The sequence below is a fragment of the Equus asinus genome, chromosome 13 (assembly GCF_041296235.1).
Source record: "Equus asinus isolate D_3611 breed Donkey chromosome 13, EquAss-T2T_v2, whole genome shotgun sequence".
NCBI lineage: Eukaryota > Metazoa > Chordata > Mammalia > Perissodactyla > Equidae > Equus > Equus asinus.
This window is the reverse complement of record NC_091802.1, coordinates 29861596-29878073: the sequence shown is the minus strand read 5'-3', so window position 1 is coordinate 29878073 and position 16478 is coordinate 29861596. Positions and strand designations below refer to the sequence as shown.

At 42.3% G+C, this 16478-nt stretch overlaps 1 protein-coding gene across 5 annotated transcripts; it reads right to left on the bottom strand.

Annotated features, from left to right (window-relative positions):
* Positions 1 to 575: 575 nt before the first annotated feature.
* On the bottom strand, positions 576 to 16238 carry VEZF1 (vascular endothelial zinc finger 1). Of its 5 annotated transcripts, none has more exons than XM_044745685.2 (7): positions 15876 to 16238; positions 13058 to 13278; positions 10456 to 11150; positions 9619 to 9682; positions 8354 to 8555; positions 6948 to 7097; positions 576 to 3935 (listed from the first exon to the last, which is right to left on the bottom strand). In XM_044745685.2, the coding sequence occupies exons 2-7, from the start codon at positions 13061 to 13063 to the stop codon at positions 3508 to 3510; spliced, it is 1545 nt and encodes a 514-aa protein (XP_044601620.1). In that variant the 5' UTR covers positions 13064 to 13278; positions 15876 to 16238; the 3' UTR covers positions 576 to 3507. The 5 variants fall into 5 exon arrangements, with proteins under 5 accessions (XP_044601620.1, XP_070339028.1, XP_070339029.1 ...); XM_070482927.1 differs by having other exon boundaries at positions 8354 to 8537; positions 15876 to 16229; XM_070482928.1 differs by lacking the exon at positions 15876 to 16238 and adding an exon at positions 13824 to 15406 and having other exon boundaries at positions 8354 to 8537.
* Positions 16239 to 16478: the final 240 nt, after the last annotated feature.

Genomic DNA, 16478 nt, shown 5'->3' with positions numbered 1-16478 from the left:
ATCCAAAACTTTTTCATTAAATTGTCAGATTCATCTTTATTTGCTGTCTAGTGATACTGTCACTTGGGTACTTGTCATCTCTCTCTTAACAGCATCTGTGAAGGCAGCAGCCATGTCTTAATTGCCTCTATATGCCCTACAGTGCCTAACAGTGCCTGGCACATTATTGATACTCAGTAGACATCCGATGAATCTAACTGAACGCAAATGGCTGGAGCACCCAGCCTAAAACCCTTTTCAAATAAAGAAACTGGGTCCTAGAGCATAAGAGGAAATGTTCTAAACCCATCTTCTCTGTTGGGTAGGTCAGGAGCCTATGGCCACTGCCCCAAGGCCTGGCTTCCTGGGCTTTACTCAAGCTGGTTGGCAGGAGTACTTCCCCTCCTACAGTCAGTCTGGTCCATTTGAACCCTCCCCTCTCTGTGGTATCTCAACCCCAACCAGCCTGACATTAGTTCCTCCCTCTCTCTCCAGCCCAATCCTGAGATGTGTACACCTAGAGAAGCAGTGCTTCAAAAATTTCTCTATCATCATAGTGAATTGGTGAAGCTTCTGAGGTATTAAGCAATCCATCATAACATTTGTGACCGGTTAACTTTAATTTGTTAAAATAAATCTGCAGTATTTTGCATGTTAGTAATACAGTGCTGGTATTGACAGGAAAAATCATCATCTGCTTACATAGAAACCTTCATTTAGGAGCACACCTTAGGAGGGAAATGGATACACAATAAAAGGCAAATGCAGGCCAAGCAGCGAGCCCTAGAGCATAACAGGCTGGATGTCAGATTTGAGGATTATCTAATACAACTGTTTAGCTGCCAATCTGATAAAAAGGAAGCTCTCAACCAGGTTACAACCAGAAGGGAAAAACAAACTGCTTTTTCGTAGAGCGGTGGCCGTCGTGCCTTCAACACTTGGTTGAATCAGTTCATCAGCATCAAGACTCAATTCCAGTTCCAAGACAGGAGAATTTCACCACGCAACCTATTCAGCCCCCCTTTCAGTGGCCCGCTGCCACCCCCATCCTGCCAACTCTCTCCCTCCCAAAGAAGACACGACGTGGCTTTATTATTGCAGACAAGCTTCTTAAGTGAATAAAGAATGCATACAAAATAGCATTTTAACTGAAGTCATACAATGAAGTCTCACTCCTGTTTATTATACAATGAATTGATAAAACAATCATTTCTAGTATATATCTTTTTTCTTTAAGAACTAATACTTTCAGGGTTCTGATGACCACACTCTAGCCTGGGGGTAGGGTCCACACCTGCCCCCACTGAGGACTGCTCTTTAGGCCACTGTGGAGGAAGCCTGGGCTGTCTGAATCATGGGGAATCACAATTGCCAGCCCAGCCAGAGAGAGATGACAAGTCCCAGCAGGCAGAGCCAGAACCGGGTCCTGGGGCTGCATGCCAGGAAATGTGGGCTTCCTCCAAATGTGGCCACTACCTGCCCAGTCCAGGCCTCAGCAGGGCCATGCATGGGCCTTCCCTACATGAATCCTTCCAGTAGTCCACACATAATGCTCTACATATTAAAAAACAAACCATCTTTGTACTGTGGATAGGAACAGTTGTAACAAAGTCATAGCTACATATTTTTCTCTACATCTTGTTTATTGAGACAAACTAATTAAAAGGCACAAACATAGGGCATGTTTACATGGACATTATAACAAACATATACATTAAAAGTGTAGGAATGTGTTGCCTTCCTGCTAAACAGAAAGTTCCTAAGCTTTTATATATACAAAAGTTGTACAATTTAATGTCCTAAAGTACAAAAGATCATTTATAAAATTATTTTACACTAAGTACTATTTATTTTATTTTTTACTATGTAGTTCAACCCCCTAGAACTGTTTTGTATAATGACACACAGATACCTGTCCCTGATGTAGGAAATCTGCCTCAGATGCAAGGTATTTTGATGCTTGAACTGACACAGTGGGGTATAAATGGAAGTCATCCAGTTTGATAGTCAGTCCTGCAAACATTCTGCAAGATTAACACAACTAATTTCCATCTCTCTTAACTGCAAGATTAAAATAGGAAAAAAACCAAAAACATATTGCAACTTAAAAAAAAAATCACAGAGTCTTGGTTTTAGTAACTTTTTAAAAAAACACAATGCTTTAAAAACATTAATGTGTGGCATGATGGTGTAAAGAGTATCTGTTTCCCTAGCTTTTGGTTTCTACTTTATGTACATCCTGCTAAGAAATAAAAAGCACATGTCTTAACGTGCACTGTTGGGTTTCTACAGGGAGTGCAGACAGCTGTCTCCCTGAAAACACCACAAAGCTGATACAAGTGTTTTCTCAAAGAAAAGAAAAAAAGTGATGTCCATATTTACAAAGTTGAACAAATCTGCACAATACTTGATTAAGAAACGGAAGGAGAAATTAAAAAAAAGAGACACTCTGCTTGTTCTGAAGGGGCACACTACCTAGTTAGTGGTTAGAATAAAAACTGTATACAATTTAATATAAGACATAAACTCTAGTGAGCGACTAACACATCTTTCCCTGTTGTAACATCAACAGGCTCTGATTGGGAGAGAGAGGGGCATATCACATCCCAGTGCCTCCAGCGTCTTCCAATTTAAAGCAACATATTTTAACTGTTCCAAAGTACTCCTTGGCTCCTGAATAGGAGTCCCATTGGCCTCCGTTTGTTAGGAGTCTGCCTGTCCGCAAGCTTGACTTCTCCTCTGTCAGTTGCGGCCTTTCCTTACCAAAACACAATTTGTATATTTTGGTTGGGATTTTTTTTTTAAATTTTTTTAAAAAAGTCAACTACAATGCTATATTCCATCAGGATTAATATGCTGAGCAATATTTACATCTCCAAATATCAGGTCACAATCCCTATTATATGTTGAAGTTAGAATGATAAATTATCATATGCTTTGCATATCAGAGCTGGTATCACCTTTCCCATAGGGAATGCTGCCTGAAATTAACATATTCCCAAAGGTAAAATGCATATTCTCTGAAATGCATTTTATTATGACAATGCATGTATTTACTCATAAAAACAATAAACACAGACAATTCTACACTAGCTCTCAATTCGTGGATTTAGAACTTCAGGTTAAAATCAGCCATCCACCTAGTATAGGGAGAAGAGTTCTGCTAGTGTTTAGAATAAAATAATTTCTTGGGATTAGAGACAGTAATGCTGTTTTTTTACTTTGAAATGGGTTTTGCTTTTTTATGACTGGTTCAATTCTGGCATTTCATCTTGCCAGCTACTATCCTGTTTAAGCAATGCTGTCAGCTGAAAGGAATTTCTGATTAAACTAAAGTGGTCCAGTGATAAGTTACACACACCCTACTGTGAACAATCCCAGCCAAATCGGAGAAAAATGCTACTACACTATTATTAACTAATGTAATAAAATCTCCCAATTTCATGGTTTACTTTTTGCTTTAATAAACTAAAAGTAAGTTGCTGGTAAATATTTACTTTAACCCATATTTTGATTTTATAATACTGTTTACCAAGGCGGTGATGTAGGCAAAGCTTGGGGTAAGAAAGGCATGCTCTCTACAGGCCTCATTGCTATATTGAGAGGGGCAGCTAACGTCATAGGTGTGGGCAGGTTCATTGGAGACGTGATCGTGACAGGGTGTGCTATATTCACTGGAGCAGTGACGGGGGTGGGGAGGTTGACTGGGGTAGTGAGTGTTAAAGGGGAGGTCATGGATAATGGACTGGTTATAGTTACAGGGTGCCCTATGTTCATTGGGCTGGTTATGTTAACCGCACTTGAAACATTTACTGGACTTCTCATGCTCATTGCAGCTGCCACTGTGACTGGGTTTGACATAGTCCCAGACGACACAGAGGACGTTATATTGAATGGAGTAGTGAGAGTCACAGGTGTCGTAGCAGCCGTGGAGGTTTGGCACAGGTTAGCAGCTTCTAAAATAAGAAGATAAAAGGGCCTTTAGAATCTCAAAACAGTGAACAAAATTCAGTTTCTGAATCAACTTCTTTTAATTAAAAAGGACAAACATTAATAAATTAAATTACAGTTTTCATCAAGTGGTCAACAGGAAGGGAGGAACCTTCTGAGCACAAGACCAGGGGCCAGGATCCCAGTAGGTGAATTTGATGCTATCCCTCCCACAAAGACTTAGGCATCTTCTTTAGCCTTGGAGCTTCTGGTTTCAACTTTAGATTTACTTACCTACCTCACAGTGATGCTGAGAAGATCAGTTAATTTCTGCAAGGCACTCTGAGGGGCAGAGATATCAAGTAGGGCTAAGTATTCTCACTACCACTTCATGCAGTTCCTCTGAGTTCTAAAGACTTTCGTGGAGGAGCCAACCACTGGCAGGCCAGGCGAAAAGAGCTTGTTTACAAAAGCTGGGCCGATGGTTACACAATAACAAATAATCAGAAAAACCTTCTCATAAGGCACACTGTAACTAGCAGAAGAGGTGTATATCCTCAATGCTATGTGCTCCACAGCCTTCTCAGACATGAAGCCACATTCTGTTAAGGTTTTAAAAATCCATAAGTAGGGACTGATACACTATTTTAACATCACCTGTTTATTTCAGTCTTAGAAAAATCATTTTAGTTAAATACTCCGGTTGTTCCTGGTTATGTTTCTTTACCATATTAAAAAAGAAAAAACTATCCCTCAGTAGGTTCATGTTCTCCTCCCCACTCTTATTTCTTCTCTTTCTGATGTTGACATAATCACTGACTTTATGCCTAGTGTCATTCAACTGCACATCTTACACATAGCACCATCCACACCACAGACGACTATGCAGGCAAGGAGAGCCTTCAGTGAGTTAGGGGATCCTAGTCCTTGTTATCCAGCAAAGCCTGGGAAACTCTTAAAGAAAATTTCCCTCAGAGGTGACACCCCCACCCCGCCCCTCAACAAAACTCAGTACCACCTGCTGATGTGTCAGAAAACATCAGTAAGAAGAAAGATGGGTGGGCTGGCCGTGACTTGACTGTCAAAGTGGAGAAATGCACTTGAGACTAAAGATGGAGGTCTGCATGCATTCCCACACATGGGTCAAATCACCTCAGGTAGACCCTGGAGGCAATAAGCAGCTCTTCCTTGATCAATATGCTGTAACTTTGGCATACTCCATAATCCACATCAGGGGTTCCCAAATCTGGCTGATGATCAAAATCATTTATGTAGGGAGCTTTTTAAAAAATGGCTTTCCAGCAAATTCAATACTGAGACTTAGATGGAACTGGGAGATGTGTATGTTTAAAAAGCTCCTGAGATGATGATCTGATTGTCATCCAGGTTTGGGAACTTATATTACCTTATATAGGTCTGATATTTAAAAGGGACATTGTTGATACAAGTTTAGGTTTTCAGGTCAGGAGTCTCCTCTTCCCCAAAATGTGACATTTACTAACATGAACACAGAAGTTTCTAACATCAGTGATCGTTTCCAGAGAGATTCATGCTACAAATGGGAATACAATAGCATTTTGTTTCATGGAGGTCAGAAGAGCTAAACAACTGAATCTTATTGTGCAAGCAAACTGAATATAATACCAAATAGAAAAGTGCAGAAAGAGAGAAAAAACCCACTCACTTTTGAGGTGATGGTAGCATTGCTAAGGATATTCTTCTCCCATTTTCAATAAAGGAGTTTTTACTCTCACATGCACCACCTCCCTACCTCTCCTCCCACATCTTCTTTTGAATCTAAAGTGTCCTTTTTCCCATAACTTCCACACTTTTACTCTCACTCCTTCTCTACATACTATGCTTTCAACCCACTATGCAATTATCATAGCATATACACATATATACATTTTTCTTCTCCCCCCTCCAATTCTCCACCCCTTCTCCTACCACAAAGCATTTTATCAAAATAATGACAAATCTTCATTTGGAAGATAGGAACAAGCAGCACCTGAGGAATGCTGGAAAGCCTATCTGGACTGCTGCATTCTTTTCCTCCAATGCCAGTAGATGTATGTAAAGGGATGCTATTCCTTTTATCTTTATCCAAGTACAGGATGTTTAGAAGGATCTGAGGAAGGGAACAGCCACACTATATGAAAGCAAGGGATGGAAGAAACTATACAGCAAAGGAATTACTGAGGAGCCAACACGCAGAGGATTCCTTATGAATTTAAAATAAAACAGTAAGACATGGCAGGGGTGGTGGAGGAAAGAAGGAATTTAGGAATCTGTCCTGTGGCTGGTGATACACTGACAGAATGATTTATTTGAAATGGCTGCAAAATAGTACAGAAGCCAAAGCTACAGTTAGTAAGTTAAAAAGGGGTGTTGAAAACTGATACTCCAACTGATTCTTTATAAGATACATATGAGAGAAAAGCAAACCATTCTCAATTTTAGTAACAATTACAGTAAAGTCCCTAACAACTGTTAAGCTAATGCCAGCCCCAGGGACAGAGAGAACGAGATTAAGGGTGAGACTAAGAGAAAAGACATCAGCATTATAGAGTCTGACACACATAATAAATAATACAATGCAGAAAGAACACTAAACAGCAAACAGCACAGTTGTAAGAAAATAAACTTATGTACACAGAAGGATATTTCATCTACCTCTAAAAGTGGGAATATTTTAGAAAGAAAAATAAGAAGCACATAATGCATGGAGGTTGACATAAAAATGGAACTCTGAGCAGACATAGCAGAGGACAAAATTTGGCTCCAAATTTGTAACAAAAAGTCAATCAAAAGAAAGAACATGACAAGAAGTACTAGGAATTTTTATTTCCTAGTAAAACAATTTATCTGGAAGCCTGGAAGCTTTGTTGCCAATAACTTAACTTTACCAGATACTTCTCAGCATATAGTATATCCATGTTTCCATAAAGCTAGATTCCCTAATCTGTGGCTTCTTTACTTCGATCACTTGGCATACTACACTTGGCATACATCTCTGCCATTTGAGCACTTCATCTTACCTTTCTTTCTTGCTTTGACAGCTTCTTCCCACAGTCTCAGTGTCTCTACCTGCTTCCCTGGCCAGCTCGTCACATGTTGTTGTTGCTGCTGCTGCTGCTGCTGCTGCTGCTGCTGTTGCTTCTGGTTGCTGGTCTCTTCACTCATGCATGCTATTCCAAAGAAAACCAGAAACTCTGTATTTACCTTGAAAAACTGCGGCCATTTTTTCAAAATCTTTAGATACTCTGACTCCACATGCCTCTATGATCTTTATCATCTGACTTGATAGTTTTTACTACAGTGCATCCTTTTTGCTGCTTGTGTCTATATTGGTCAAAATAGGTAAATTAATAAAAGAGTGTAGAAAAAGTATAAATTGGGAAAACCAAGATAAAAGAAAAAAGTTCTTTGCTATATCAAAAAGCAGGTGTCTTTTAGAATGGAACTTAGGTATTATTAGCATGGACTAATTAATGCTCATCAAAATATCTAACATACTTGGTTACTTGACCACAACGATGTACTCTAAAAGTGAATTCTTGTAAAGTTGACAAAATATGACATGCTAGATAATAAACCCCACGTACTTACAAAGAAGCAAAAATGGATGAGATTAAAACACATTAAGCGTTCTTTCCCATTCACTTTTGGCCACCTATTTTGAGAATTTGATGTTTTTGCTGCATAAAGTACATACATAGCAGAATACAGAATTAGGAAAACACTTTCTTCTGGTGGTTAGGGCGATCTTAAAGAAAAAGCCTGGCTAAACGCAAGTATTGAATTTTATCCAAAGTCCCTGGAACATTCCACCTTCAACTCTAAATTTAAGGTAAACAAAGCATTTAAATCTTCAAATGGATATGATATCCCATTTCCCTACAGATTTGGATTTGAAAAGCCAACTTATTAACACTGCTTTCATCTTTAAGATCATTAAGGACATGTTATTAATACAATCAGGAGACACTGATGCTTGAGAATCTTCCTAACATTAAATAAAAACAATTAAAATTGCCTGGGATAAGATGTAACTTCCTAGCACGGCTTCTGCTGCCACAAGTCTAACACACCAGAGCTTTTTATTCAAACCCCATAGAAGAAGGGACACACTGAAAAACAGCTATGGGGAAATTCTGCTCTTCTAACACGGGTGTTATGGGTAGACAAGCACAGGATTGAAGGCAAAATTAATGGAGAGCTTATCAGTGCTGTTTCTATACATGCATGTGAAGGATACTTCTAACACTAATGCACACTCTCCATTGATGTGTGTTTGCAAACTTCAGTATTAGGGGGAAACATGTAAGATAACACTAAATATAGTCCTGAGAGCATAGTGAAAATATCTTCGATATATTATAAAAAAATCTATATTTTCATCAATCTGAAATGCAAAAGAAATACAATTTGAAGGGTCACCTACTTTTACTGATGCCTTGTTTACATGTATTACAGTTGATACTTTGGCTCTGCCCATGTGTCTTTAAGTGGCTGGTGATGTATGCTGCGCTCAGGAGCTTCCCACAGATGTTACATGATACCTTGCCTTCGTGGCGCACCATGTGTGTCCGCAGTCTGTCTTTGGTGGCAAAGGCAGCAGTGCACGTCTGCATGAGGGAGGAAAACTTTTTTTAAATATAGACTATCCTGTTCTACCCATTTTAAAGTACGTTATATTCTAGGCCTTACCCTACCCATGTCAGCCAGCAGACTGAGCTGAATTTTAATTGCATGTGTTACCTAGAATCATAATCATCATAAAACACTTGGTGAATTTTAGACCCTTACATTTTGGGGGAAGAAAGAAATATCAACACAGAGTAGTGTCAAGATGTGAGCTTTAGAGCCAGTTAAACCTAGATTGAAATCCAGCTCCCCGAGTCACTAAACAGTGTAACATCGAGCAAGCTAGTTAACCTATCTGAATTTGTTTCTTCATCTGGAAAAGGAGAATAATACCTACCTCACAAAATTACTGGTGGACTAAGGGCATGGCCCGAGGCCTCACACGTAGCAGACACTCACTCAATGACACTAGCTTCCTTCCTCCAATTGGATTTTTCTTAGAACTCATATCATTTACTTAATAAAATCAGTCAATAACAAATTTAACTGAAAGGAGCACAAAAAGACTTCCAGCAACAAACCAGAATTATTGATGCTTAAAACATTCATTTGATTTAGCAAGATTCTTTGTCACATCTTACGTCGAATAAAATCATTAACATGAACAGATTTTCAAACAACTAGAAAATGCTCCAATTTGGCAATAGCAGACAAAAATCCACTAAGTGATAACATTTGGGAGAAAATTCATATTTTCTTCTATTACAGTTAAAACAACCTCAATCATCAACCTAGAAACTAATTTAAAGCACTTTATTCACTTCAAATACACAATGACCTTTGCAAGACTATAAATTTTATTTCTTGTAACAATAAATACTGTTGCTCAAGGAAAGGGAAATGTAGCTTAACAAAAACAACACATTTACATTTTTAAATGATCTTGCCTCACAGAAACAGAAGCTGTCATTTATATTTTATAAAACTAGAATTCAAATGGACCGCATTTACTCAAGTCAGTGATTTTAAGACTATTCAAGAACAGTGAGATTTGATTGGCTCAGACCTTCTGGATAATGTGCATTAAGTGCTACACTAAGGATAAGTCATTTTAACTCTTACTTGGCATTTGAAGGGTCTTTCTGTTGAATGGACATGTTTTACGTGACAGCTTAAGTGGTCAGGCCTGTGAAAGAGAGAGTTTCAACAGAGTATGTAATGGAACACACATAGAGAAATGCTACTTACTGTGATGTTTACATGCTTGGCAGATTTGGGTGGGGGGCATTTTAAAGAAAGCTACCAGAATCAGCAATTCCCCGCCACCCCCCACGCCGTGCAAGCCTTCTTACCTCTCTTACCATAAACAAAAGTCTTAGTCCTTTACCTGTTAATTTTCTCTCCTAGTCAACATCAAATCATATGAGATCTTGATTCTTTACAATCACAAAATACCCAAAGTTTTAGTTCTAACACTTGCCAGAAACAGCTACTACAATATTAACTTTAAAAGCCTTTAAAAATGAAAATTAGTGAAATGTTAGTCACCAGAAGAAAATGGAAAAACATTCTTCTAAAAGTTTTAAGAGTATTCAAGGTCATCTCAACTTCTAGGAAATACGTTTCTTTGATTTGAGCAAACAGTGAACCTCATGTCTGGTCACCTAACTGGACTGGAAACTGGTGGTTTTACAATGATAAGAAGTATTGATGTGCCAAATGAAGACCCGAGTCCACCCAGGCACTTCTTAAATGAAATAAGAAGTTAATCACTAAGTCACCACTTGTCAACCACACCAAACTGAAATTAGACCTGGAGGTGTAATACTTTATTGCCAATCTCCTCTAATAACACAGGCCTGCCCACAACTATTCTCACATAAACCTTCTAGATCATACAGAGACAAAACTGAAGTTCACTGATACCATAGTGAAAAAAAGCAAAGCAAAATGCAGTACCTCGAGAAGCCTTTCCCACAAACACTGCAAGTATACGGTTTGGTGATGCCTCCTTCATGAGACCTCACATGGTAAGTCATCCGGTCCTTCCTCTTGAAGCGCTGATTACAAATAGGACACTCAAAGGGCTTTTCGTCGGAATGGGAGAGCTTGTGCCGATTGAGGTGGTACACATCTCGGAAGGCCTTCCCACACATCTCACAAGCATGATTCTTCTTGACAGGCTTACTGGGTTTCTTGACAGACTGGGTCACGGGCATAGCTGTGGTGCTGGCACTGCTACTGGGGTTGGTGCCAGAGGAGGATGTAGTGACTGTTGACAAGATGCCTGCAATGGTTGAGACCAACGAAGTTCGGCTGCTGTCCCCAGCGATGGTGGAGATAAGGGGAACCACCGTGGTGGGGGTTTTCTTTGGCCGGGACACCAACTTGATCCCTGTGTGGCAGGACTCGTGGCGCCTCAGGTGATAGCTGTCCCTGAAAGCTTTACTGCAGTAAGTGCACACAAACGAAGTTTTGGGTTTTTCTTTTTTAATCCCAATGGCATCCTTTAATGTTTCTGGTGCAGCCTGAGGTTTCTGAGTTATTGGTATTGGAAGCAATGGTTTCTGATCAGGGGGCTCCACAGCAGAGCTCAGGAGGGGCAGCAAGCTGTTGGTGGGTGCCTGCTGTTGGTGATGGGAGGCTTCATGGGCCTAAAACCAAACATTTATACTTCAGAAACTCAGCCTCTCACAATGACCTTCAAAATTCAACATGCTCCAGACAATAGAGACCAGAAGAAACAATCAAAGAGCCTGTAAGCTACTCTCTGCAGCAGAGATCCAGCAAACACCTAGTTACTCTCAGAGCTCCCAATACAAAGCGTTTGTGCAGACACAAAACTTTTGCAACTAAGTTGCTGACAGTGATCTTGCTTTCAAACAGCTGACTAAACTACACACCACCCTGGTTCATAAGGGACATATCAGCTAATGAAATCAGTTTGCCTTAGTCTGCCAGCACAGAAACCAAGTTTAAATAACTTGTCAAAAGAATTACACTCCTGACAAGTATTTAACAGTACCTTACTGCAGCAACACACAAACCACACACTCATACACATACACATATATGCATGTAATCATCTATTTGTCTATCTTATCTAGGAAAAGAAAGGCACTATGTCTCTCCCTTTCCATCACAAAACTCTTAGTGACTGAGGAAGGAGGCTGTTGCTAAGTGACAAAAGGAATCTAGTTCTCTGCATACATATGCTATTTGTTAAGTTTACTTTTAAAATTTTCACTTAACTCTACTAAAAGATTTGGTTGGAATGAAAGCTGCTATTAATCAACCTGGACAGCATCTGTGAAGGTAGCCCACAGCAAAACACCTGTCAGTTGTTTCTCAGTTCGTTTAATCTTATACTAGAAGTCTGCATCCTTCAGCAATACTAGTTGCTCAAACCCTAAACTCTCAAAGACAGACCAATAAGAAAAAACAAACTATAAATAATTAAAATTCCTTTCATTTTCATCTTCTTCCAGCAGTTGTAGGTTTTCATTAAAGCATTAGACATTTGCTGTTATAACGTGCTTCTCCACTCCAAAACCAGGGGCTGGACACTGTCTGGAAATTTTCTTTAGCTGCACTGAAACCAAACTTTCATCGTGGATCAGGTTCTCGGTATTTATGAGTAGTTACTCTTGGTTTTGATTCTTTCAAAGTACTCCATACCTCCAACCAATAAACATTTAGGAAATGATGGGAAAAATTCCTGAAATAGTTCTTCCTAATATGTTGTACTTTACCAACATTATTTTTGAAACTCTTGACAGCGAGCCCAAGTCCCTATGCTTGAGTTCTGTAATCCTAAAAGGATACACGCACTCGGAGGTAAAAGTTCCAAACATTTTAAATACACAACGTCCTAAGAGGGGCCCATCCCATCATCTTAGACACTCTAGACACTTATTTACCCTTCTCACTCTATAATCAAGTCTTCTAGTTAACTTGATTAAGGAGACAAAACCAAGGAGACAGACACACACAGTCACACAGAGCTCCTCCTCTGATGGATGAGAACATCTACCGCGCATTGCTGCATGTTTACTTGACGGCAGCACAACAGCTAAGCCTGGAACCAGAACCAGTCTCCCCCAAATCATTAGCAAGTGTGGTATTCAGAGTTACTAGTTTCAACGTAATCATGTTGACTGAATCTCCCTTTGAATCCTGGAAGTACTCACAGAAATTGTATGATTACTTCTGAGTATCTTTCTGGACTTAGTGAACATACTGAATTACAGTCCACTTTTTAATTTAATTTATGGAGCTCCTGTAAATGTCAGTGTCTACATAGGTGGCATTCGCAGAAACTTTATAAAATTTAGACTCTAATCTTACCCCCTTTCCAACCTGGTTGTAGGATACCCAAGTTTCCATACAGTATACAAACGGTTAATAGCTGAAGATAGCTCAAGATATACAATTTCAAAGGCTAACAGATCAGATAATAGGGAATGCAAATCTTCTGGACAAAGTTCAGACTTCTAGTGTTTAGAGGCATTTTTTCAATTCCAAACAACCATTAGTTCGATGGAGTACTAAAAGCACTTACTGCCATTTTACCAATTCAGATGTCTGTGGCAACATAAAGTATTTTTACAGCATTGCTGAAGCTCACTCTCACAGGAGGGTCACACCAGGTCCCTGCTTCTTGGGTGAAAGGCTGTAGAATGCCTCGACCACTACGGGAATCACTCTCTGAGGATTCCTAGGATCCCCACACTTCTACATGAAGCCTTCTAAGAGGGGAACTGGCTTTCCCCAACTTGTTCTCTAGGGGAGAGACAGAGTAAAATAACAACCATGGCCTGCCTTTAGTTAAGTGTTTAAAAATATATATATAACTTCTGGGTAAACTTTTATTTGACTAGCATCATCAAATCAAAGTTTTAATTTTATCTCCCGTCTCATTCAACTAACCCTGCCCAAGCTTTCCTTTTGCTGGAGCTGGCAAAAAATGAAACAAAAATGTTATTTCATCACCCACGGTGGTAGAATATGGCACCATGAAATCTTCCAGCGCCACAGGATAAAAGATTTTGTACTGAAACAAATTAGCATCAGTGAGTCATATCTTGAATGTCCTGTTAGAAGAATCATCCATCAAACATTTTAACAGGTATGGCTTTCACTTTCCACCAGCTTATCTGGAAAGCAAGCAGGTATTAAACTGTTTTAAAATGTAAATTCAATAGGATGCTCCAGGAAACAAACAAGAGAGTTTAACTCTCCATTTCCCCAGTAAAAATTACTTAAAACTAGAACTGAGTAAGTCTATTCATACCTTTCCATAGAAAAGACTGAAACATTCTCTTTACCCATTCAACTGTCCTCGGCTCTAAATTATAAGTTTTCCAACAATTTTCACTGCACACATTGCCAAGCCCAGGATCAAATATTAGCTTTCACACTTCTCCATCAGGTGGAAAAAAGATTTTAATAGCTGAAAAAAATTAAATAATATAAAATCTAATTAAAAAGTTGATCAATAAATGCTTGGCATTTGATTTATCCAGGAAAAGAATAATAAATAGTATTCCAAAAGATTTTTCAACTATCTTTCCAAAAATTAGTTGTGGGTTTTCCTTTTGCATAAAGAATTCTCGTTTTTTTCAACGTCCGTTAAGTTTATAGATAGCAAATTTAACATGGTAAGTTTAAATCATTCATCATGTAAAAATCACTTCAGTGTTCCATTAATCCCATATTTTAAAAGGACCATTTGAAAGATTTTTCCAGAGAAGGCATTTGCCACCTTTACACCAACCTGGATGCCGGCTAGTTATATATCACTTCTTTTTCAATGCATTTTTAAGGTGACATCACATTATCAAGCTCAACAAAGCACGATAAAACAATATCAGATCAGAATGAGAAAAGGGGGAACTTCCTGAGCTCTACAGTTCTGAGTATGTTCAATTTTAAGAAGCCTGAATATATTTCAACAACTACGTAGAAATCAAACTACTCACATTTGAAAGAATATAGTCTTAAAACAATAAACCAGCTCTACACAATAGGTAACGTGTGAGTTATCCAATCCCCTATATTAACTCCCGTGGGATGGGTCCAGTGGCTGGGAGGATTTTTTGAAAATTCTGCATCCCGTTCTGGTTAGTTCCAACAGATCTCAAGCACCCAAGCTATGCGTTTGGGATTTCACGAAGTTATTCCAAGAAGGAAAATAACTCGGAGAGGCGGGAAGAAGGCACTGAAAGCGACGAGATTCCTAACCTCCTCCGGTTCCGAAGTTTCCCCGTGAGCTCATCACTACCGCCCGCTAAGTGCTTCGTTTGCAAATAGAAACGAAGCAGGAAAAAAATAAGTTCCAGCCTAGGTCTCCAAATAGGGGGTCCCCCACCTAAAGTGGGCGGGCAAGAGGACTGCCAATGTATCGACTGCAGTCACTTTCAGGTTTCTTGCAAAAAGTGAAGACCAACACCCCAACGAATGACTCATCTGGGGGCTTTGTAAGCGGACTTTGTTTGCTCTCTCCACTTTCCGTCTCCCCCACTTGGCTGGAGGAAACGTTCGAGGTGGCACGAGAGAGAAAAGCGCTCGGGAGAAGGTCGGGCCTCCTGGAGTCCCGGCCCCCGCCGCTCCCCCCGCCCAGGCCCGGCCCGGCTGGGGGATTCCCCGGGCTGAATGGGACGGCGGGAGAGCTGGACAGAGGGACAGGGTGTCAGCTGCCAAGGCTCGGCAGAGGCTTGGGAAAGACAAAATGCAAATCCAGTGAAAAAGTTTGGGGAGAGGATACACACAACACCCCCCAACTGGGTAAACACGAGAGGGGACGGCGGGAAGGGGGAGTGGCGGGGAACCCAGGGATACCCGCTATTCGCGGGGGGGGGGGTCAGAAAGTCAACACACACGCACAAAAACAGGAGAGGGAGGTGAAAAGGAGGGAGAGCGAGCGAAAGACGGATGAAGTGGGGGGGACTCAGAGGGGAACCCGGGGACCCCCTCACCCCACGGTGCGGGCCCGAGCCCGGCACGCCGTGGCCGAGCGGCCCGCGCTATCCAGCGGCCCGGCGCCCTCCTTTCTCTGGGCCGCGGGTGGTGACAGCGACCGGCCTCCTCCCTTCCCCTTCAGGGCGGGAGGGAAGGGTGTGTGCGTGTGCGTGTGCGAGCTAGGGGGGGCCCGGGGTTCACCCCGAGGCCTGCTTTCTCCCCCGCACCCCGTGAGGCCGCCTCCTTTCACCTCAGCAGCCCCGCTCCGCCGGGGCGGGCGGGCGGAAAAACAAAGGGGGATTAAGGCCGGGCCGGAGAGCGGAGCCGGGAGGGAGGGGAGGAGGAGCGCCGCCCGCCCGCCAGCCCGGGGCCCGGCCCCCCTGTCCCCCCCGTGCCCCCCCGGGGGGGGCCCCCAGTACCTGGAACAGGAACGCGGTCCAGTTGGCCTCCATGGCTGCGGCGGCCGACCCCCCTCCTCCCCACTCCCCCCGCTCGGGGAGCCTCCTCAGCCGGAGGAGGCGACAACAAAGCGGCGGCGGCGGCGGCGGCGGCAGCGGCAGCGGCGGCTCCTCAACATGGCAGCGCCGAGCGCGGCCACTTCCGGTAACCTCCGGGACGCACCACCGCCGCGGCGAGCGCGGGCGGGGGGGGAGCCCCGACCCGGCCGCCGCCGCCCCCAGCTGCCCGGACCCCTTGTGTGCGTCCCCGCTGCCGGCTCGCCGCCTCGGAGCTCAGCCAGCGCCTGCCGGCGGTGGGGTCAGGGCCCCCGCGGGGGGGCTGGGGTGGGGCCGGGGGCGGGGATGGGGCGCGGCGTCCCCCCCCGCGGGGGTGTGTGGTGCTGCGGTCCGTGGCTCAGGCAGCTGGAGCAGGGGGAGCTCAGGAGAGAAGATGGAGGACGCCAGGGTCTGGCGCTGGCTCGCTGGGCACGGCCGGGCTGTCTCCCGTGATTCAGACACCGTGCCCAGCAGCGTCGCGTCCCTATCAGACCCTCAACGGAAGGCACAGGCCACGGCGGTCACCTG

Excerpts from the sequence above, each read along its gene's own strand:
- VEZF1 (XM_044745681.2), bottom strand. The coding sequence starts at position 15,908 with ATGGAGGCCAACTGGACCGCGTTCCTGTTCCAG. Across the intron at positions 11,151-15,875 it reads GGACCGCGTTCCTGTTCCAG|GCCCATGAAGCCTCCCATCA; the intron begins GTACTGGGGGCC and ends GTTTGGTTTTAG. Across the intron at positions 9,683-10,455 it reads TGTGGGAAAGGCTTCTCGAG|GCCTGACCACTTAAGCTGTC; the intron begins GTACTGCATTTT and ends TCTCTTTCACAG.